The following is a 21,754-nucleotide window of genomic DNA, read 5'->3' as shown; positions in this document are numbered from 1 at the left end:
TTCTATTGTCCGTTAGGCTGGTACTGAGTACTCTTTCTCTCCAGCAAAATTAGATTCCCGTCGGTTTCCTCGACGGACATTACTTCATTCTCTTGTATCTTATACAATTCGTCATGAATCTACTCGCAATGTCGCTAGAACATCTGCCCATCTGAGAAGCCCACGATACCCCTCCATGCACTATGCGCCCCGAAACCCCCCTTCCGCTCCCCGCCTGCTGGCCGGATGCGGACACCTACATATCCTCCCTCCTCTCCTTCATAACGACTTCTACTATATTCCGCAACCTGTGCGGGGGCGTGCATATCCTCGACTTCCTCACCCGTATTCCAGATCTCTACACAACCGTCCTCCCGCAAGAGTGGAGGGATTTCTTCGTGCACCATGATATTGGAGTTATATTAGATTTGCTCATGCGAGAGGATATAGACGCGCTGCTACGGAATATTACAGGTCCGGCCAATTTGCATGGAGATGATTTTGGCGGCTGCTGGAGAGGAGCTCCGGTGCTTCCCCCCGAGAGTCTTCTGCGATATATCAATGATGTTCGCCGACATTGCCTCCGGCGTGAATTTCCGCGATTGCCAATCCCAATATCCAACACCAGTAACAGCCAACCTTCCAACAACAATAATTATCATAATAATCATAATCTTAATAATGGTAATCACGATACCATCCCGCAGCACATTGCTATCGGTATGAAACCCAAAAAAGCCCATGAAGTCGCTCATTTCGCGCGCTACGTCGACGCGCTATCCGATTATATCGAACAGGAAGCAGGTGGGGCGGAGGTCATCTCGCATATTGTCGATTTTGGCTCCGGGCAGAATTACCTGGGCAGGACATTGGCGAGCCCGTTGTATAATCGGCAGATTATCGCTATTGAACGCAGGCAGAATAATATTAGCGGCGCGATGGGGAAGGATGTGCTTGCAAAGTTGAAGAAGAATAAGACCAAAATGAAGAACCAAGGGAAGAAGGAGAACGCGAGTGGTGTTGTTGAGGTTGCGGCAGAGTCTGACTCTGCTGTGTCGACATCACGAAATGGGGAGGAGGTTCGGGTTGAGGATGGGAAGGAGGATGTGATTGATCTTGATATGGGGGGGTGTGTTGGCCGCAATAATGGCCGGACTACATATAACGCTGTGGCAAAGGAGAAACATGGTTCTAAAGGGTCTATGGATTATATCGAACATGATATCCAAAATGGATACCTGGAGGCCATAGTCAGGCATGTCGTGGAACCATCATCTCCTCCAAGCCCAAACGGTCAAAATCCACAAAGTCAACGTACATGCAAATATCCAAATTCGCCTCCCAGCTCCGAAAGCAATACCAAACCCGCCCGCGTGATGGTCATCTCCCTCCACTCTTGTGGCAACCTCGTCCACCACGGCATCCGCTCCCTCATCCTCAACCCCTCCGTCACCGCCATCGCCATGATCGGCTGCTGCTACAACCTCATGACCGAACGCCTCGGTCCTGCAACCTACAAACTCCCCATCCTCCGTTCCCTCCACCCTCGCCTCGAAGCCACGTCAAATGCCTACGACCCACACGGATTCCCCATGAGCAAGAAGCTCGAAACGTACAGGCACGAGGGCGGTACAGGGATCAAGTTGAACATCACCGCGCGCATGATGGCTGTCCAGGCGCCTTATAACTGGGGCCCGAAGGATAGCGAGATTTTCTTCACAAGACACTTTTACCGCGCGCTGTTGCAGCGGGTGCTGGTGGATTATGGCGTTGTGCCTGTTCCCGGGATTGGGGGTCCAATTGGCGATGTACCCTTGGAAGGCGGAGGCAAGGCGGAGGAAGTGGCCAGCGGTACGCCGTTGATTGTAGGATCGATGCGTAAGGCTGCGTTCGTTTCGTTTGCCGCATATGCGCACGCAGCTATTGAGAAGTTATCGCGGGATGCGCATTACGGGGGGGCGATTCGGGAAAAGGTATGCGGGTTGCCTGAAACAGTGTTCCAGCGGTATGAGGCGCGGTATGCAGTGTATCGGAAGAATTTGAGCATTGTGTGGAGTCTCATGGCGTTTAGTGCTGGGGTTGTGGAATCAGTGATTGTGGCGGATCGGTGGCTGTTTCTGCGTGAGCAGGCTGAGGTGAAGGAGGCGTGGGTGGAGGCGGTGTTTGACTATCAGCAAAGCCCAAGGAATTTGGTTGTTGTTGGGATTAAGGGGTGACCGTGATTTCCATTTGTGGCTCTTCTGCTCTTCGGGGAGTTGGCTGGCGAACTGTGCGTCTGGTACTATCAAAGTCAAAAGGTAATCTCTCACGCAGATTGCAAGCGCTGGTTTCTCAGAGTATAAGACTAGTTGAGAGGGAATACGTTGTCCAGAGATGCAGTGGATAGTTCAAACTTCGTCTCCTGCCAGAGGTCTATCCACCGCACACAACTGCCCGATCCCGATCACCAGCGCTCAGCCATCCCGATGGAATCCTTGGCCATCAGGATATGACTGAAACAAAGGTCGACTGACCTGGATATTGTTGGCCCTAGGCTGCCTATCACGGACTAGCGCACCGCACATATATGCCTCAGTTGCCGACATGCTAATACAACCACTTAGACGTCCCACAGGTTATGACCCGGATTGCTTGTTTTTTTTATTAAACCTTCCACTGCTCATCTAACGTCTCGCGAGCTGCTACGCTGATCAGCAGAAGGGATCCTGACGAAGGCTAGAAGAGCTTTGATCGCGGGAAAAAGATTAAAAATTGATTGATATAGGGGGAAGAATGCCTTCTAGAACTCGAGCTACCATGAGGATGGATACCCCAGCTAGCAATGATGAATACGAACCTATCACTACCACTGAGCCACCGGGCCCAACACCAACAACCGATACCTTAATACAGATGATGATGGAATATTTGAAAAAGCAAGATGAATATCTGAAAAAGCAAAATGAATGTCTGAAGAGAATGAATGAATATTGGGACAGAAGGATGGGAAAATCCTTACAAAAATCAGCTGAAAACTCTGATTCTCTGTCAAGAGATCAAGAGGATATGAAACAAGGGGAGGATGAGATGGAACTGGTTATACAAGTCACCGTCATTACTCCTCCATCTACTGAAGAATCTATCACAAGAATCGTCGATGAATCTTCTGTCAGAACCGCCTCTATCACTGTTAGAATCACCATCAGAGATACCACGAAGATGATCATGATGAGATCCATCATTAAGAATACCACTGACACCACCACTGCCTCTGTCACTGAACAACTTTTCAAACATCGATACTACTATCACGAACCGAAGCCTCACAGATGCCGAAAGGGTGAAGGATAGAAGAAGGATAGATAGATTTGATTTCATTTGATTTGATTTGATTTGATTTCATGTATAATAGGATTTCTAGATAGATAGATATCTGTACAGCTGCTAGTCTGAGGGGAGGTGTTGGCTCTAGACTGTCTATCACGGACTAGCGGACCGCACATATATGCGTCAGCGGGCGACATGGTAATACAACCACTTAGACGTCCCACAGATAACTAGTGGTTGTCAATATCCCTTACTAATGCACATTCTCTTACCAAGGTGGAGGAGATTGGTGGTTAGGCACTCAGGAAGACCACCAAGGACCAATGGCAGTAGGATAGTGGAACTTAGGAAGAGCCAGGTTCCCCCAGCTGGCCGGATGGTAGAGTGGGTCCGAGGGGGGGGTGTTGAGGGGATTGGATTGTACCCTCTATACCACCACGGCGCTGGTGGTGATTGAGCTCTTTTGCCCCCTAGTGGCCTAATAACCCAATCCAATCCCCCCAACAATAACATCTGCCTATATCACGTGACCCATCACTATGTAGGAGGATAACGTTGGTTGTCATTACTAAACTAACTACGCGAGAGCAATACAAATGGATATGTTGTGGGACGTCTTAAGTGGTTGTATTATTAGCATGTAGGCAGCTGAGGCATATATGTGCGGTGCGCTAAGTCCGTGATAGGCAGCCTAGGGCCAACATGGATATGTTGGGGGGCACGTGATAGGGTAGCCGTAGTACCCAGCTCTTTGTAGATAGCTCCACCAATACAATCTTCAACTATCCTACACATATTATCCATGGATGTTGCTCTCGCTTAGATGGGTAACAATCACACGACCAACGGTATCCTCCTACAACATCGCCATTCATGCTCTTTTGCAGTGTTTCCCTAGGGCTCATCATGTGGGCCATACACCGTTTCAATAACGTTGAAGCTGAATTTACCACAAGCCATCTTGCCTGATGATTGCTCAAGCGGTACTCCGTACACGTTTGATGCTCGAGCCTTTTTCCAATCATGTACGGATGGAATCCACTTACAAGACGGGGGGAATTCATTAACCACCCAGCTCCAAAACATCTCTCACCGAACATTCAAAAAGTTTGTTCACGTCAACAAAAGCTAGTGCCATCCGAAGACCAGTCAGCTCAAAATATATATAGAACAATGCCCTAGGACTCACTAACAGCTTTGCCTATTTATAGTTAAACCAACCATCAGCTGGAAGCCTAGCTAAGCCTAGCTAGCTACTGAACTGAACTCATACAAGATTCTTTCTATTCATGGACCCTCATCGCCACCACACTATATTGGGTGGTCAGCGGCCACAGCTTGAGGAATCGAAGCGACGTGACGGTCTCTCATCTGCGTCTGTTCCTTTTTTTATAAACAGTGCGTGTTTCATCCCATCGTGATGAAGCAAGGACGCATTGACGACGGTTCCCTCCTGCCACCTGTCTCAAAGCCCCAAAGCCCCACTCCCACTCCCCCTTCCACGGCTGATTTCCGCGTCTCCAGCTTGTTTGGTTCTTTTATATTGCAGCTACTCTTCCTCCTTTTCTCCCTTTCCCTTTTCCCCTTTTTTCCTCCTTTCTTCTCTATTCCCTATCCTGTCTCTCTGGACTCTCCATACATATCTGTCTCTACCGTACCTATTTATTTATATATCTTTCTCTACACTACTTATTTATAGATCAAGCGTAATTGCCACCTATTATTTCTATCCCCCTACAACCGACTGAGTGTTTGACCCGTTAATCCTCAGCAGCCATGCCTTCCATTTGCATTAACGGTAATACACTCGATCCGAGCACAGAGTCCCGCCAATTGATGGACTTTGGTATGATCGCAGACGATGCTTCCAAATCAGACTACGTCCTCATCCAGGCAAGCTCTGATTGTCTGTCAACTGAGGAACATGGTGCGCTTCAGACCTTAGGCGTCAATATCATGGAATACGTCTCCGAAGGTACATTCCTTTGCAGCTACAAGGGTACCGACCTGACGCAGATTCGTTCGCTGGAATTTATCTCCTGGGCCAATACCTACTGTGATCAGTTTGTTGTGCAAGGCAGTCTGAAATCAAGAACTCCGCAGGTCAATCAATTGTCAGCATTTACTGCTACCCCCAAAACCAGTCACCTTCAATTGGTTGATATCATCGTTCATCACGATGTCGATCCAAATGATGACTCTGTTAGAGAGGCAGTCGCGAAGGCGGCTCGTGCTGATTTGAAATGCTTGGAAGCAACGTCTCAAGGTTTCCGTCTTCAGGTGCAGCAAGAATATCTTGATGATATAGCTGCCATTGACCAAGTATACCTCATCCAGCAGGTCCATCCCTTTGTTCTCTGGAACAACAAGGCTCGCGAAATCGTCGGATGTAGCGGCACCAGCACGTATACCGAGCCAGGTGACTGTCAGGGTGAGGGTCAGGTTGTCGTAGCCTGTGACACCGGTTTTGATATCGGCGATAAGGAGGATACACATCCAGCTTTCAAGGGCCGGGTCGACAAACTCTACGATATGGGGAGAAAGGGCAGGAGCGATGACCCAGACGGGCATGGCACGCATGTTGCCGGCTCCGTACTTGGCAATGGCGAGTCGAAGTCCATGGGAGGCTCGATTATGGGCACCGCACCCAAGGCTCACCTTGTATTGCAATCCGTCCTTGATGGGTCTAATGGCTTGGGTGGTATTCCGCGGGATTTGACTCAGCTTTTCCGCGTTCCGTACGAAGAATGTGGGGCACGCATACACACAAACTCCTGGGGATCAGCTTCTCCTTTTGGCCAGCTTCCGTATGACGCGTCAGCCCGACAGATTGACGATTTTGTCTGGAAACATCCTGATATGGTTATCCTCTTTGCTGGTGGTAACGATGGAGTAGACGCCAACCGCGATGGCAAGATCGACCAAGGCCAGATTGGGTCACAAGCATCTGCGAAGAACATCATTACTGTTGGCGCTAGTGAAAATAACCGTCCCGACATCCCCGTCACATACGGCAGTCGTTGGCCAGTGGATCCCCTGTGCAATGACCGAATGGCCGACAACCCCAAAGGAATGGCGGCTTTCAGCAGCCGTGGACCAACCGTAGAGGGTCGTTTCAAGCCTGATGTGGTCTGCCCGGGAACCGCCGTCTTGTCCACTCTCTCACGACGCGCCCAGATGACCTCTCGATTTGGACAGAGCAGCGATCCCTTGTGGATGTTCCTGGCAGGCACAAGCATGGCAACTCCTCTAGCTGCTGGTTGCGTCGCATGTGTGCGCGAATGCCTTGCTAAAAACGGTGTGAAGAGTCCCACCGCCGCACTTCTGAAAGCTCTGATCCTGCATGGTGCTATGGAACTCGTCGGGCAGTATACACCCAGTGAAGCTGGCCCGTCTCCCAACAATAGCTCCGGATGGGGCTTGCTCAATCTCACGAACTCTATTTGCATAGCTAGTGGAAGAGGTGGAGGCTATCTGGAAGGTAAGGCACTGGGGCATGGTGAGAAGGCACCTACACTCACTCTGACCGTTCCTCCAAATGGAACATTGAAGGTAACTCTTGTGTGGACCGATCCGGCCGGCCCACACCTTCAGAACGACTTAGACCTCAGCGCGATAGCCCTCGATGGCCAAGAACGCCACGGAAACATGGGCACCGGTTCTGGTTATGATAGAGTGAACAATGTTGAGCAAATTATGTGGAACAATCCTCCAGAGGGAAAGGTGGACATCACTGTGAAAGCATTCCGCATCACCCGCCCCTCTTCCCCCCAGCCATACGCTCTGGTATGGTCCACAACCTGGCCTCCCGACCCGAAAGCATGAACATCTTTCGTTCGCCCTATTAAACCTGTATTCTAAACCTAATATGTTATCGCTATGTTTCCTTTTGTATTTTCCAGCCGAAGATTATTGCATGATAAAATTACCAGCGGCAGAAGCCTTTTAAAAGGCGGGAAACCACAAAAAAAAGGCACAAAACGAAACAGAAAGTGGAGGGATAGGAGTTTAGACTTTCGACCTGTTTCAATTCCTAGGAGTGTTAGCTGGTAAATGGTAAATTATAAATAGTTATGTATCTTTCAACTAATATGTAATCCCCATGATCCTACATTCAATCATCCCAACGGACGACATGTCTTATATATATATATATATCTCCAGTCCTCTTACCCCTTTTAACAAACCTCATTCTACCAGCACCCACGTGTAGAGCGAAAATATACATACTATGGATATTAGCTTTCCCTTTAAACCATGAAACCAAACCCCACGGTTAGTCATAGTAGTAACCGTCGTCCGACTATTTTCCGAAAGTTCTCTGACAGGGTGGGGAATAATACGGAGGAAGCCTTCTTGCATGAATGATACATGAAGTTTAATTTTTGAACCGCGCTGACGGAACGAATATTTTGGGCGGTGAACCACTATAATTGGTGTGGCGCTCTATGTATGTATGTACTGGTTGTCGGCTATGTATGGGTTATGAATGTAGGAAAAGTATCTGTAGAGTAGCAGGAACGAGAGGACGGGAAGCTGTATGATAATGCTTCTGTTAACTAAGTATCAACTAACTAACTATATTTAACTATGGGGTATTAATAACAGGCATACGCCGTATGGAGTACGCTGATTGGACGTAACGGGGTACATGTGGGCTCAAAACAAATGCCAAAAAGAACAAGACAGCAATGACAACTCCGTCTCCGGCCTTTAACGCCCCTTCTCTCTCCGTCCGATCTACCATGTGTGATAATATATGAGGGTTTTGAACAGGCTTTTTTTTTTTTTTTTTTTTTTCTTCTCCCCTTTCCGGTCCTTTTGCCTACCCTCTTTCTTCTACCGTTTGATATGTAGACGAGGAATGTTTGCGAGTTGGGCTGTATGCTGATGGGAATGCCCTGATTAAAACTGTATGTTCCATGTATACAAAAAATGAATCAACTGAATCAACATATATATACATATACCGAGCAGTCAGCGTGTTCTCTGGCGTTCGGATCGCTTCCCCGTATCATGGCTGGGGGCATGATGGGGTTGGTTTTTTTTTTTTTTTTTTTATTCTTTTTCCTGTGTTGGGAATCTAATTGTCGAGGTGGATTTGAATTAAGCGGACAGGGGAGGTGGGTGAAAGAAACCGCCCGCTATTTTTTATTTTGTTTATTTTTTTGTCTTTCTCACTTTCAGGAGTTTCGGTAGGCACATGTCACATTCACATCGCTGCGGGAGCGAAAGGGGGTATGGGAAGTAGTCCCCTTTTAACTTCAACAGATTGAGAACGCGTGATCGAGGAGCCAACAAGTTTCTTGTCTTGTTCTACGCGTCTTTATACGGGTGTGTTTGCGTGTGTCGCGCTAGCGTCACTTCCGGAAGTAAAGTTGTTCCACAGAGATCGCCAGATCAATCAGTCCCCACATATTTGAACCAGTTTGGTCGGCAATCTTCTAACTGAAGGAAAGGTTCACCGGCATAAAACTTCCCTGGCGTACAGCCCTTGCATTTCGGAGAGTTCGGGCAGTTAAAGTATGGGATGTGTTGGTAGCCGATGTCACGGAACCTAATCGATAGGATAGGACATTAGGATAGGAAATTGACGGCGTAATGATATTGGAGAATATTGTGAAGGCGAAAAAGAAAAAAAAAAAAAAAAAAAAAAAGAGGAAAGAGAAAAGCAAAGAAATCTTGACGTACCAATGGATTTTACTCTTGTCTTCGAATAGGCCGAGGCCGATAGAATGTACGGGTGCATCTCCCCATCTTTCATAGAAGAAGCCTCCAGCACGATCCAAATGGTTGAAATAATCCTCATAGGCCTGGCTTCGATAAAAGGACATATCCGCGATTTCGAAGTTGGACCAGAAGTGACAGGTGGAATAGCCGTTCGCGTCCTTGTGATGTTTTGGTCTTTGCTTATTGTCCACTAGCCAGTCCATTGCATTGTTTTTATGTAGGTAATTTGGGTGTGCCTCGAGGAACTTAAGTGTCTGTGGCCATAGAGTAGTAATGCTTTCAGGAGCATCATAGAGATTGATGGTGAAGCCATAAGTTTTGTTGTGGTCTTGCATGTAGCGGAACACGTCATAATCGACGTCGCAGAAGAAATGGACCTTAGGTTCAACTCGCCAATAGTACTGCACGTTTTCCAAAGCTGGGTGCTTGTAAAACATGCCACTGTTCCAGCGACACATTTGATGGTATGACATCAGGTTGCTGTATTGTATATTTTTCTCCTCGAGGATTTTGGAGGATTCGTCGTAGAGGTCCATATTAATGAAATCGGGCACATCCCAGTGCTCTTTTGGGATTAATTCTGGTAAATGAAAAAAAAAGGATTAGATCGCCATTATATACAAGGGGGAGGCCGGGAGAAATTCTGCGCATTTATCCGTACCGTAATTGCATTTCGCTTTCGTTTCTGCTTGGGTTCGAATTTTGAACTCTTCCGTAAACTCCTTGTCATTGAAAAAAGTCCAAGGATAATTGAACTTGCTATTCCATGTCCTTTCCAGATCCCTCATCGTCAATACCAACTCCTCCAATTCTTCGTTCCGAACTAGGGAGAGGAGCGTCGCATTGATGCGAGCAGAGTTGGGATTGCCGGGCGCATACGCATCATCTTTTGCCCGCCAAAGTGGCTCAGGAGGCTCTCCGGTAGCTACGGATCTTGTCAATACGTGTCGGATTGTGATGTGGTAGCACACGAGTTACTCACGATCTAGAAGCGGTTCTCGTAGCAGCCCATTGTCGTAATTCCCCTTTTCTCTAGTCAGAGTCGGGGGTGATTTGGAGACATGGAAGATGAGAAAAAGGGTAAGAACGAAGCAGGTCGCTAAAAGAAAACGAAGCGGTCGTGCAAGGCCCATGGTGCTACTGTGCGCATGGCCGTTGACTGGTTGGAGAGTGAGGGTGAAGGGATAGATTTCTGATTGTTGTCTGCGGTAGAGAGCAAGCTGTGGAAGGTTGGTGGTTCGAGCCGCCTCGTTGGCTGAATCAGCAACAAATTCGCCTGCCTGTTACGGACTAGTTATGTTTCGCGATATCATTATCATGGGCATCACGGCACTTCGACAGAACTATGAGTAAATAGACGCGTAAGGATATCGATGCCCCTGCCACCCGCGACTGAGTATCTAATCTAAGATTGGATACAGAATATGGCAGGCTATGGCTCTATCAGCAAATGTCGGGGCACTGACTGACGAGCTCATCATCATAATTACAAACACGTCCGACAAAGCAAGTATTCAAGCCGATAATCAATGGACTGTTCTGTTTCTAACCTGTAGCAGGGCAGCCGTCACTTTCATAAGTTAAAATCCCTGGTTGAGAGGACCCTGAAGAAGAACAGTGCTGGAAGAACAGACCACTTGGATGTTGCAAAGAGACTTGACGGCCTCCAAGAAAAATTTCAAGTTTTAAACAAGGATGCACTGTCCGACGCACTTCGTATACGCCTGGAAGAGCTAAATCAAAGGAGGAGCCATCGGGCCCCTGAACTGTTGTCTTTGCTCTTGGAACTCTCGGATAGGCCTGCGATACATTCCAAAATCGAGGACTTGGATTTACTTCAACGACCAGCTTCGCCCCCGCCTTTAACGTGGAAAGATATTTATGCATCGGACCCTCCCAGTGACCAGGAAGGTATTTGGCAGGATATCGATTTTGCTGCACTTTCCTCCGATGATGATCTATCAGACTTATCGAGCGACATATCTATCCCCCGAATTATCCCTCAACGGCCCAAGCCTCCATTGGATGATTTTAAGGTCCCTGATAGCGCTTTTTTACCAGTCGAAGATGAGACCTTGCTTTCACGCATCCAGGATCTTGAGCTCTGGAGAAATAGGGCTGCGCAAACTAGTCAGCCGATGAATGAGGATGACCTGTGCCTTACTGAGTTTCAAGTAATAAGAGAGACCATATTTATGCTTCAGGACCTGCCTACTGTTTTGTTTTGGTATTTGGACGGTAACGTTGAGGTTGATCGGAGATTTAGATTGCGCCACGTATCGCCAGTTGCCTTCGGGAACCTACTTCGCTCATTTGGTGTCCAAGGAGCCAAATTACATGTTATTCGGCAGTTTGTTAAGCGCCCCCAGAAACTTCAATTTATGCAAATGTTTCAGCGCGAAGTGGAATTTTACTTGAGTAACTTTACCAAAAATTTATCGCATATGGAAGCGGAATACTCAAGAACAACTGAGTTTTCTACGCCGAGTTTGATTCGACTCTACTCAGATGTGTACGAGGAAACATATCTGCTACGAGAACTGTCAGACATCATCAACAAACTAGGCGATCAGTCGCAAAACGAGCCGTTCCTGTGTTTGGATTTACTCTACGAACTTGTTTGTTCGAAACAGGCGTGCGGAGACGATAAAACTTTTCAGGATGTGGCTAAGATATTTTTCAAATGCTTCGAAGTGTATGCAAGGCCAATACGACTGTGGATAGAAACTGGACTTCTGGACAGGACCTTAGGTTCATTTTTTGTGTCTGATTCGGGAAAGCAACTCACTGACCTAAGGACGCTTTGGCACGAATGGTTTACACTGGACGAAGCTCATGGACAACTTTACGCACCTAGTTTTTTTCAACCTGCAGCAAAGAAGATTTTTACCACGGGAAGAAGCATGATATTCCTTCGCCGCCTCGGCATAGATCCAGCGCTTTTAGACGCCCCCAAATGTAAAAACTTTTCGTATGAGGATATTTGTTCTTCAGAATTCTTCTCTCCCTTGATGCCATTTACAGTACTTCTAGAGCGCTCATTTGATCGACTCATTGATTCCAACCACTCTTTTTCTTCGAACTTGTTACGGAAACAACTGGACGAACAGTGTGGCCTCTGGGTTTCCCTGGAGGCACTTGAGTACATATACCTGGGAAAAGACATGTCACTTTCATCGATAATCGATCATGAAATATTCGATTTGATTGATAAAGGGATTCAGTCATGGAACGATAGATTCTTCCTCACCGAGCTCGCTCAAGGAGCATTCAGTAGCCTAGCCTGTATCGATCCCAGTCGTCTCATAATCAGATCAAAGCAGCTCGGACTTCGAGATTTTGAACACCACTGTCGCTCCGTCCAAATCTTGAAAGCCATCGCCATGGACTATATTCTTCCTTGGCCAGTGGCTAATATTATTACAAAACAGTCACTTTTAGCATATCGACGTGTTTCGACTTTCCTTATGCAAATACGACGAGCCAAATATGTCGTGGAGCGGCAGCGGCTCCTAAGATCATTACATTCAAAGACTGAAAGCGAGAAGAAAGACGATGTTCTCGGGTACAGCATTCGACACCACCTCGTCTGGTTTTTGAATGTCCTCTACGCACATCTCACACAGCTTGTCATTTGCAGTTCGACGGCAAACATGAAGGAATCGCTATCGAAGGTGAAAGATGTAGATGGGATGATAGCTGCTCACCAATCATACACCTCGTCATTAGAAGATCAGTGCTTGCTCTCCCCCAACCTCGCCCCGATTTACCAGGCAGTCACATCCCTTCTTGATCTATGTATACATTTCTCTGATATTCAAATCTCGCGCCATGGCGACAATCAATTCGACCAGGGAAATAGCAGATCACTCCGCTCCTCCACTGGGCATCGATATAGGGCGAGCGGGAGCCATAGGAGTCGTCATTCCTGGTCCCGTGATGATGAATCTAGCTCTGTTGACGATGACGGTACCTGCGATACTGATGATAGCATGGAGGACGAGGGAAATTTAACCAGTGTCTCGTTTCTTGAAACGTCGTACAGGAAGCGATTAATCGCTGTTAGGGATAAATTTGAGCGGTTGTGTTCGTTCATTACGGCAGGTTTGCGGGGCATGGGGCGCGTAGATGGTCACAACAGTTGGGAGATTCTTGCGGAGAAATTGGAGTGGAGGAAGAGTACGGGTGTGATATATTTGTCTTAATTTCGGCATTACGCAGGTCACGATGCATGTTGTTATATCCATTGTATAGCCGTTGATTACAATGTCTCTAAAAGCTGGTTACCTGGGCCCCCATGAGAAGTTTCCCTGAAATATCGGTGCTGGATACCCTAGCAACTCTAGATTATCATTCAAAATTTGCATCAAACCATGTTCGCTTCTATTAAATCAGAGCTGGCGTCTTAATATTTTTTTCTACAAGTAACTAAATATGAAAATGGGTACGGGACTGTTTGGCGTTGAGACATGTGAAGGATATAGAGGTATGCAGGCAAAGCGCCACAGATAGGCTGCGGTAGGATAAATGTTGAGAATTGATATAATTCAGCGTCAAGAATATAAAAGCTGAACAGGATGGCCGTGAAGGAAGGGGGTTACATCGAAGGAACTTGCCAAGGAAGACATGATGCCCAAAAAATAAATAAATAAATAAAAAGCAAAGAAAAACAGCTTTTGTTTAATCTAGCCAACCCATCTTCTTGCACTGTAGAAAAACCTCCCCCATGGACCAATATCACCCCATTCCTCTACCTTGTCGGGCGGTATCCAACTTCCAATCCCCGCCATGATAGTCCGCTCTGGATGCGGCATAAGAGCCAGGACTCTACCATCCGGAGTTCGGACTCCCGCTATACCTCCTGGGCTACCATTAGGATTGAAAGGGTATCTGATCGTAGGTTTCAGCGAGGAGTTATCCACATAGCGGATCGGTGCGAGATTTTGATTCACAAGACTCTCTGCGTCCGAACTCGAGTTTGTGAACGATGCGCGGCCCTCGCCATGCGCGACGGCAATGGGCAGGCTGGAGCCGTGCATGCCGTGAAGGAAAACGCTGGGAGTTGCTGGGTCCGGATCGCTGATGCCTACCATGCAGACACGGCCTTCGTACTGTTCGCTCTCGTTTCGTTCGAAGCTAGGCCAGTGCCGGGCGCCAGGGATAAGTTCCTTGAGACGGCTAAGGAACTGGCAACCGTTGCAGACGCCGAGAGCAAAAGTGTCTGGACGCTGGAAAAAGGATTGGAATTCGTTCCGGGTGTCTTTATGCAGGAGAACTGATTTGGACCAGCCCTGGCCTGCACCCAGGACATCACCGTATGAAAAGCCGCCACAAGCTGCAATGCCGACAAAAGATGTGAGGGACACTTGTCCGGATATAATATCTGTCATGTGCACGTCGACGGCAGTAAAGCCGGCCATGTTGAAAGCAAAGGCCATCTCAGCTTGGCTGTTAACGCCCTGTTCGCGGAGGATTGCAACTCGAGGTTTAGTAGAGAAGGGGGAGAAGCGTGAGGTAAGGTTAGTCATTAACGGCAATATTGATTCCTTGGGATCAAAAGTGAGGTTGTATGACAGGCCAGGATCTCTGTCGTCAAGGATATTTTCGTACTCTTGATCTGCGGCTGTGGGATTGTCGCGGAGTCGTTGCATTTGGTGGGATGTGCTGGCCCATGTCTGTTGCAGCTGGGCTCGGGAATTCCGATAGATCAAAGTGGAATCATGATAGATGGCCAGGTTTTGCTTGGATTTGTCGGATACCCGACCGATTCGGAATATCAATCCAGGTGGGGGGCCACAAGTTGAAAAGCAGCTTCGGAATTGAGTCTCATGTTTCTTACGGACCTGGAATACTGCACCAAGCTCCTCATTGAAAAGAGTCTCGAGAGCGTGGTGGGTATCGGAGCTCTGACATATATCATCAAGCATAATTTGAACTCCACACCTACCAGCAAACATCATTTCGGCAAGAGTTGTGAAAAGGCCTCCATCGGATCGATCGTGGTATGCAAGGACAATGTCGGCTTCCTGGAGCTGTTGGGTAGCGTCGAAAAAGTCTTTCAGAAGTTCAACATCATGGACGTCTGGGCATTGATTTCCCACTTGTCCGAACACCTGTGCCAGTGCGGATCCTCCAAGGGCCTTACGACCAAATGATAGATCAACAAACATAATCACGGTTTCTCCCACTTCCTCGAAGCTGCGGAGGGCTGGTGTCCAAGTTTTACGAATGTCGCCAACGGGCGCAAAAGCCGAGATCACCACAGACAAGGGGGCTGTAACTTCAAGTGGCTCATTAGATTTTTCATCCCTCCATTTCATCTTCATTGACATCGAGTCTTTCCCAACAGGTATACTAATACCTAGCTGTGGGCATAGGCCCAATCCAATAGCTTCAACTGCTTCGTATATCGCAGCACCTTCTCCGGGATGGCTCCCGGCTGACATCCAATTGGCCGAGAGCTTGACACGGGACAATTGACTAAGCAAATCTGCAGCAGCGATATTCAGGATAGATTCTGCGACGGCCATTCTTGCAGAAGCAGCTGGTGAAATTAGGGCCAAGGTCGGTTTCTCTCCCATAGCCATAGCTTCACCAGTTCTCATCCCTTGCAGCAATGATGTTGCCGTAACAGACACGTCTGACACGGGAACTTGCCAAGGCCCAACCATTTGATCCCTTGCCGTGAGTCCACCTACGGTTCTATCGCCAATGGTGATGAGGAACGATTTGGAACCAACAGCTGGTAGATTGAGGACTCTAGTAACGGCTTCGCTAAGCAGGCCATCCTTAGTGATGTTGGGCAAGTAAGTCTGAAGGCTAGAGTCGAAAGGAGGGAGAGAAAGTTGTCTAGATGTTACGTTCCTCGTCATTTTCGGTGGTTTGCCGAAGAGGACCGAAAGGGGGAGATCAATTGGATCGGGTTGGTTTTTCGAATCCCGGTCAAGAAGAATAAGCCTCCTGTCTTCTTCAGGCTGTCCCAGCCCGCGGCCAACAACGGAATAACCACAGCGTTCCCGTTTCACGATCGCGGTAAATTTATTCATCCCTTCCTCACCGACAGCCATAACATATCGTTCTTGAGCTTCACAGCACCATATCTGCATAGGACTCATGCCTCTATCAGCCGTGTCAATTTCACGGAGCTCAAATTTTGCTCCGAGGCCAGCATCATGAATTAGCTCAGGTAGAGCATTAGATAAACCTCCTGCCCCGACGTCATGGATGAACTTGATGGGGTTATCAGCGCCCATGGCCGTGCAGGCGTTAATAACTTCCTGTGCTCTCCGCTGGACCTCAGCATTTCCCCTCTGGACACTAGCGAAGTCGAGATCAGCAGATCCTTCTCCAGATGCAATGCTGGAGGCTGCGCCTCCACCCAGCCCGATGAGCATAGCCGGTCCGCCAAGGACCACTAAAAATGAACCCGGTTTGACAGCGTGTGGGTTTTTAAGTGCGTGTTGCGGCCTTACAGTTCCAACACCTCCCGCAATCATGATGGGTTTATGATAGCCTCGGAGTTCTGAATGTCCATTCCCGACATCGATTCTGGTAAGGAGGGTTCGGAAGTAACCGGCAGTACATGGTCTTCCAAACTCGTTGTTGAACGCGGCGCTTCCGATTGGAGCCTCAAGCATAATATCCAAGCTGCTTGCGATATGATTGGGCTTTCCAACGTCAAGTTCCCAAGGCTGCTTATGTCCAGGAATCAATAGATCAGAAACGCAAAAACCAGTAAGACCTGTCTTCGGTTTTGAACCTCTGCCGACAGATCCTTCGTCACGGATTTCACCTCCAGATCCAGTTGCGGCGCCAGGAAAAGGCGACACCGCAGTGGGGTGATTGTGTGTTTCAACTTTGGCCAAGAAATGAACCTGCTCTTTTGTTTGAGTCCATTCTCCGTTGAGTGGGTTGGGCGCCCAATAACCAGCTACTTCTCCTTCCAAGACAGCAGCATTATCGCTATATGCACTAATAGTGTATTCTGGATGCTGTTTATGGGTATTCCTGATCATTCCAAACAGGGTGTGAGGCTTCTCCTTGCCGTCAATGATCCAGGTAGCATTGAACTGCTTATGACGGCAATGTTCGGAGTTAACTTGCGCGAACATAAACAACTCGACGTCGGTAGGAGGCCGTCCCACTGGGCCACCAGACGCATAGGCATCCACCAGGTAATCGATTTCAGATTGGTCCAATGCCAAACCAAGTCGGGCGTTTGCCTCTTGTAGCACCTCAATCGGGGACTTGCTCTCACCATAAAGCGGTATTGTTTCAAGGGGAAGAGGTTGGTGTTCTGAGAACATGAGGTGAAGATCTGGCTCATCTTGACTTATCATTTGAGTCATTCGATCGTGAAGAACGTCCAAAGCAGCTTTATCCAACTCTTTTCGGTCTTCAGCAAGCAGACACGAGATTCGCAAACCGCGTTCAATACGCTTGATAGTATTTTTAAGGCCACAGACATGAGATATACCAGTAGCTTGCGAACTCCACGGCGAAATTGTGCCCGTTCGCGGGCTAACGTGATAATCAATGAATGGCCCGTCTGTTGACTCAAAGGAGCCCGGCACACCTACAATATCTCCGTAATGAAGAAGCTGTTCTAGAACCGCGCGCTCCCTTTGCTGCAAATCCCCAGCAGCATGAACATAATGAATCCACTGGGCCCGCACATCCTTCACACCGATGGTTGCTGCAATGGAGCGGCTTCGGGATTGAGTAAAGGCAATTGAGCCAGGAATCGTGAGATAAGTGGCCTGAAAGGAAGTCATTATGAATGCTGGTCAATGCGAATGGGTATATGAACAAAGGTCATCTAACCATAGTTGTAGATTGTCAGCAAGTGATACCCCGCGCCAATTTGGCTTACTCGAACTGTGTAACAGGCAGGAAGAGCAGAACACCTGGAGACGAGAACCTTCGTAAGGAAGAGTTTAGCTCTCTATTAACCAGCCATCAGCAGCAATGTCAGCTCCGTTGCTGTACATGTGAGTCTGTAAAGGCAAAAATATTCCCCGCCAAAAGCAAGAATTTCTTCCAAGACTTGCTAGTTGTTGTGTCACGTGCTGATAACTAGCGCACCGCCTGCGCCGCGCTAACCTTAGCATCAACAAGAATTGCTGTCGTTTGACGACGTGATGGATGGCCCCTAGTATAAATTTTCGCCAAACAGATTCTCAATGTCGCGAGACGCCCATAATTTTAACGATTATACAGATGGCTTAATATCCTTTGACAGAAACAAGGTTTGAACGAAGCGCAGCAATCTGCTTCTCTATCATCGCATGAAGACCTACTTGATAAAGGTTCCTCAATACTCATCTTTGCATTGAACCACAGATACCTGCCCTAAGAGCCCAAGCTAATACACGATCTGTTTCTTGCCATCCTTTCTCAATCTCACTTGAAACTTATCTGGTCAGTTTTCAGCGTTTGTTGAGCAACATCCCTGGTTACGGTTGAAGATAGACAGAGCTTGGATTTTTGCCTGAACCCCGCCAGGGCTCGATTTCGGAACTATGCTCAGCTCTGGCATGCTATTTGGCCTTTCTAAAACACACTACAAACTCTCTCTTCATGATATTTCTGATTCCCTTTCCCATCAGACTTAGGATTAGGGGTTTTCAGTTAAGGTCTGAGAAATATAGCAAGATAAAAGGAGTCAGGGTTGAAAGATGATGAACGAGCTAGAAATTGTCCGCCTGCCAACAAATTTTCCGGCCGAAAGCCCAAGTGAAAAAATTCAATCTTGAATACAACATGAAGATATCGTTTTTAAAAATTCAACTCATGATGCTCAGCATTTGCTTTGTTGAGAGAATTTGATTTTCCATTGTTTCCCACATTCAATTTTTTTTGCTAATCACGTTTAACTAGAACCCGAAAAACATTCAATTTTGCACTTCCGGCCCCAAGAGCGGCCTCTACTTATCCACTTGATGTGTTGAGACTATATTGGGCCGCTTGATCCGGGAAGACCCATATTTATTTTTTCATGGCCCACCAGATGACGACCGCGGTTCAGTTAGCGCCCTACGCTTGACTGAATCCCGTTCGGCAACCCGAACGTCCATATCGTTAACCATTGTGCATGCACAATGATATACACAATCTGCCTTCGGATCGATATTCGATTCTCAAAAGGGCCACGGAAATCCTGTCTAGTTATTTCAGGCAGCAGACCATTGTCGCTAAAAAAAATTGTTGAGGCTGCTATAACTGATATCCGCTTTGGATGTTTTGTTTTGTTCCTCTTTTTACACCTGGCCATGTCAAGATACATTCGTTAGCCAACTTTACGAGAATCGGAACTTCAGGGGTAAAACCGAATACTATGTACGATCCCAGCGGCGCATGATGCGGATTACCGTGCCTGCCAGTTCTCAAAGCCTCAGTGGCTATCCACTTAAGTCTTTCCTTCGCCACGAAATGTTGTCTGTATAAAATAAAGTGGGATCCCGAGCACTTATCCGAGCGCTCGCCGAGCGCCGAAAGAGAAACATCCCTGCAATTCACGGGCCCCTACGATACTTTATATAATGTCCAATGATAAGCATGAATCTGTAGTTTAAGGACCCCTCGTCCTTCTCCTGTCCCCACAATGAAGTCACCAACATGGCCGAAGTGCCGTTTTGCCCTGGCTAAAAAAACTTCTTCGCCTGGTATATATGGAGCTAGGGTGCCCAGTCCGTTTCAGCTGTTTCTAAGTATTGTTTATCTTCGGGGGGGAAAATATCACACACGTTGAAAACATTGTCAAAATGGAGGAGGAATCCCCGCACGTTGATGCGATTCGGCGTACGCCGACTTACTCTGCTGGACTTCCAGACACGATTGACCCCACAGACCTCCCATCCCGTATTCTCAGAGAGAATGCTACACTTGAGGAATATACACGAGAAACTCCCGAAGGCCGGATCACAAAGCCAGTCAGATCCCATGCAACAGGCAAAATCGAGGACTACGAGCTTGTCACTTTTAAACTCGACGATCCAGAGAACCCAAAGAACTGGAGTAAAGCGCGGAAATGGTACATCACGATGGTGGTGGCTGTTACGTGCTTCGTCGTCGCTTTTGATAGTAGCGTAATCACGGCTGGTATAAACCAGGTAGCAGAGGAATTCGCCGTGGGGGAGGTCGTGGCGCTACTTACGATCACAGTCTTCGTTATTGGGTTTGGTATTGGTGGGTTTTTACTCATTTTTTTTTTCATTTTCTTTTTGAATTTAAATTTGCCCCATTTCCAAATCGGGAGGGTAGGGCACACATTTTTGTCAGCATGCTTATATTTGCGGTTTCCAGGACCGATGGTTTTTGCGCCCATGTCAGAAATGATTGGCCGGAAACCAGTATACACGTCTACATTGATGGTCGCCGTTGTCTTCTTGATTCCTTGTGCGGTAGCCCAGAACTTTGCAACCCTCGTTGTTTGCCGCGCCATTGCCGGTGTGGCATTCAGCGCACCCATGACACTGGTTGGAGGTACCTTGGCAGACATGTGGCGAAACGAAGAGCGAGGTGTTCCCATGGCAGCTTTCAGTGCCGCGCCATTCATCGGCCCTGCTGCAGGGCCGCTTATCGGCGGCTTTTTGTCCGATGCGAAAGGTTGGAGGTGGCTCTATTGGTTACAGCTCATATTGTCAGGGGCCACTTGGGTGTTGCTCACTTTTACTGTCCCGGAGACCTACACGCCCACGCTGCTCGCCATGAAAGCCAAAAGGTTAAGGGAGGAGACGAAAAACGAGAGATATGTGACAGAAGAAGATCTAGATTCTAGACCAGTGAGCGAAAAGCTTCAGTTGTTCTTTTTCCGGCCATTCCAGCTTCTCTTCTTGGAACCTATTGTTTTACTCTTCTCGATCTATATGTCGATTCTCTACGGCCTCCTCTACATGTTTTTTATTGCGTAAGTGTTTTCCCATGACGTAGCCTAGAATTAATCTTATCAGGAAGTAGGGCTCACCTCTTTACCTTTTTCAGATTCCCCATCGTCTATCACGGAGGGAAAGGTTATTCCGCAAGTGTTACTGGACTCATGTTTATTCCTCTCTCAATCGGGGTATTCGCCAGCGCCTGCTTTTCTCCACTAGTTAACAAGCACTACTTAAAATTGAGTGCGCGGTATGGCGGTAGACCACCTGCAGAGATACGTTTGGTTCCGATGATGATGTCGTGCTGGTTTATTCCCATTGGAATGTTCATTTTTGCATGGACATCCTATCCGCAAATGCACTGGATTGGGCCGACATTAGGCGGCCTCCCTGTTGGATTCGGGTTCATCTTCTTGTACAACTCGTGTAATAATTACCTAGGTACTACTTATCCTTATTTTTCCCCCTTCGCGTTAATTTCCCTAGTGGGTAGATGACGTCATACTTACCCAGCTTTCCGACAGTGGACACCTACCAGCACCAAGCTGCTTCCGCGCTTGCCGCCAAAACCTTTCTGCGATCCATGTGGGGTGCGTCTGTCGTGCTGTTTACTCGCCAAATGTATGACAAGCTGGGTTACCAGTGGGCAAGCTCCCTTATCGCATTCCTCGGCTTGGCCTGCTGCGCGATCCCATTCTGTTTCTATTACAAGGGCGATGCAATTCGGAGACACTCCAAATACGCCTTTGTGGACGACGCAGAGCAAGAAATACTGGGGAAATAAATGATGGCAGCACAAAACCTTGGGTCCGGTATGATGTGTATCCAGTATGATGTTTTACCGTATACCATGGCGCTGGTGACCA

General features: G+C 47.7%; 7 protein-coding genes across 7 annotated transcripts; 4 read left to right on the top strand and 3 right to left on the bottom strand.

Moving 5' to 3' along the window:
* Nucleotides 1-134: 134 nt before the first annotated feature.
* HCAG_00445 (predicted protein) lies at nt 135-386 on the bottom strand (the record flags this gene model as incomplete). The annotated part of the gene is made up of 1 exon (XM_001543349.1): nt 135-386. One exon carries the CDS (start codon nt 384-386, stop codon nt 135-137), a length of 252 nt encoding a protein of 83 aa, XP_001543399.1.
* A 274-nt stretch (nt 387-660) lies between these two features.
* On the top strand, nt 661-2,195 carry HCAG_00444 (predicted protein; the record flags this gene model as incomplete). The annotated part of the gene is made up of 3 exons (XM_001543348.1): nt 661-663; nt 777-1,952; nt 1,983-2,195. The coding sequence occupies 3 exons, from the start codon at nt 661-663 to the stop codon at nt 2,193-2,195; spliced, it is 1,392 nt and encodes a 463-aa protein (XP_001543398.1).
* Nucleotides 2,196-5,061: 2,866 nt separating this feature from the next.
* On the top strand, nt 5,062-7,110 carry HCAG_00443 (predicted protein; the record flags this gene model as incomplete). Its single annotated transcript, XM_001543347.1, has 1 exon — nt 5,062-7,110. The coding sequence occupies one exon, from the start codon at nt 5,062-5,064 to the stop codon at nt 7,108-7,110; it is 2,049 nt and encodes a 682-aa protein (XP_001543397.1).
* Nucleotides 7,111-8,685: 1,575 nt separating this feature from the next.
* HCAG_00442 (conserved hypothetical protein) lies at nt 8,686-10,148 on the bottom strand (the record flags this gene model as incomplete). Its single annotated transcript, XM_001543346.1, has 4 exons — nt 8,686-8,842; nt 8,977-9,595; nt 9,677-9,940; nt 9,998-10,148. The coding sequence occupies 4 exons, from the start codon at nt 10,146-10,148 to the stop codon at nt 8,686-8,688; spliced, it is 1,191 nt and encodes a 396-aa protein (XP_001543396.1).
* Nucleotides 10,149-10,449: 301 nt separating this feature from the next.
* On the top strand, nt 10,450-13,220 carry HCAG_00441 (predicted protein; the record flags this gene model as incomplete). Its single annotated transcript, XM_001543345.1, has 2 exons — nt 10,450-10,551; nt 10,596-13,220. 2 exons carry the CDS (start codon nt 10,450-10,452, stop codon nt 13,218-13,220), a joined length of 2,727 nt encoding a protein of 908 aa, XP_001543395.1.
* A 480-nt stretch (nt 13,221-13,700) lies between these two features.
* On the bottom strand, nt 13,701-17,789 carry HCAG_00440 (phosphoribosylformylglycinamidine synthase; the record flags this gene model as incomplete). Its single annotated transcript, XM_001543344.1, has 1 exon — nt 13,701-17,789. The coding sequence occupies one exon, from the start codon at nt 17,787-17,789 to the stop codon at nt 13,701-13,703; it is 4,089 nt and encodes a 1,362-aa protein (XP_001543394.1).
* Nucleotides 17,790-19,778: 1,989 nt separating this feature from the next.
* Nucleotides 19,779-21,672, top strand: HCAG_00439 (hypothetical protein; the record flags this gene model as incomplete). Its single annotated transcript, XM_001543343.1, has 4 exons — nt 19,779-20,202; nt 20,320-20,923; nt 21,133-21,329; nt 21,413-21,672. 4 exons carry the CDS (start codon nt 19,779-19,781, stop codon nt 21,670-21,672), a joined length of 1,485 nt encoding a protein of 494 aa, XP_001543393.1.
* Between the last annotated feature and the right edge of the window lie 82 nt (nt 21,673-21,754).

This window comes from Histoplasma capsulatum, genomic scaffold (genome assembly GCF_000149585.1).
Source record: "Histoplasma capsulatum NAm1 scaffold_1 genomic scaffold, whole genome shotgun sequence".
Classification (NCBI taxonomy): Eukaryota; Fungi; Ascomycota; class Eurotiomycetes; order Onygenales; family Ajellomycetaceae; genus Histoplasma; species Histoplasma mississippiense.
Note: the sequence above shows the minus strand (reverse complement) of the source record. Positions and strands in the feature narration are given on the sequence as shown.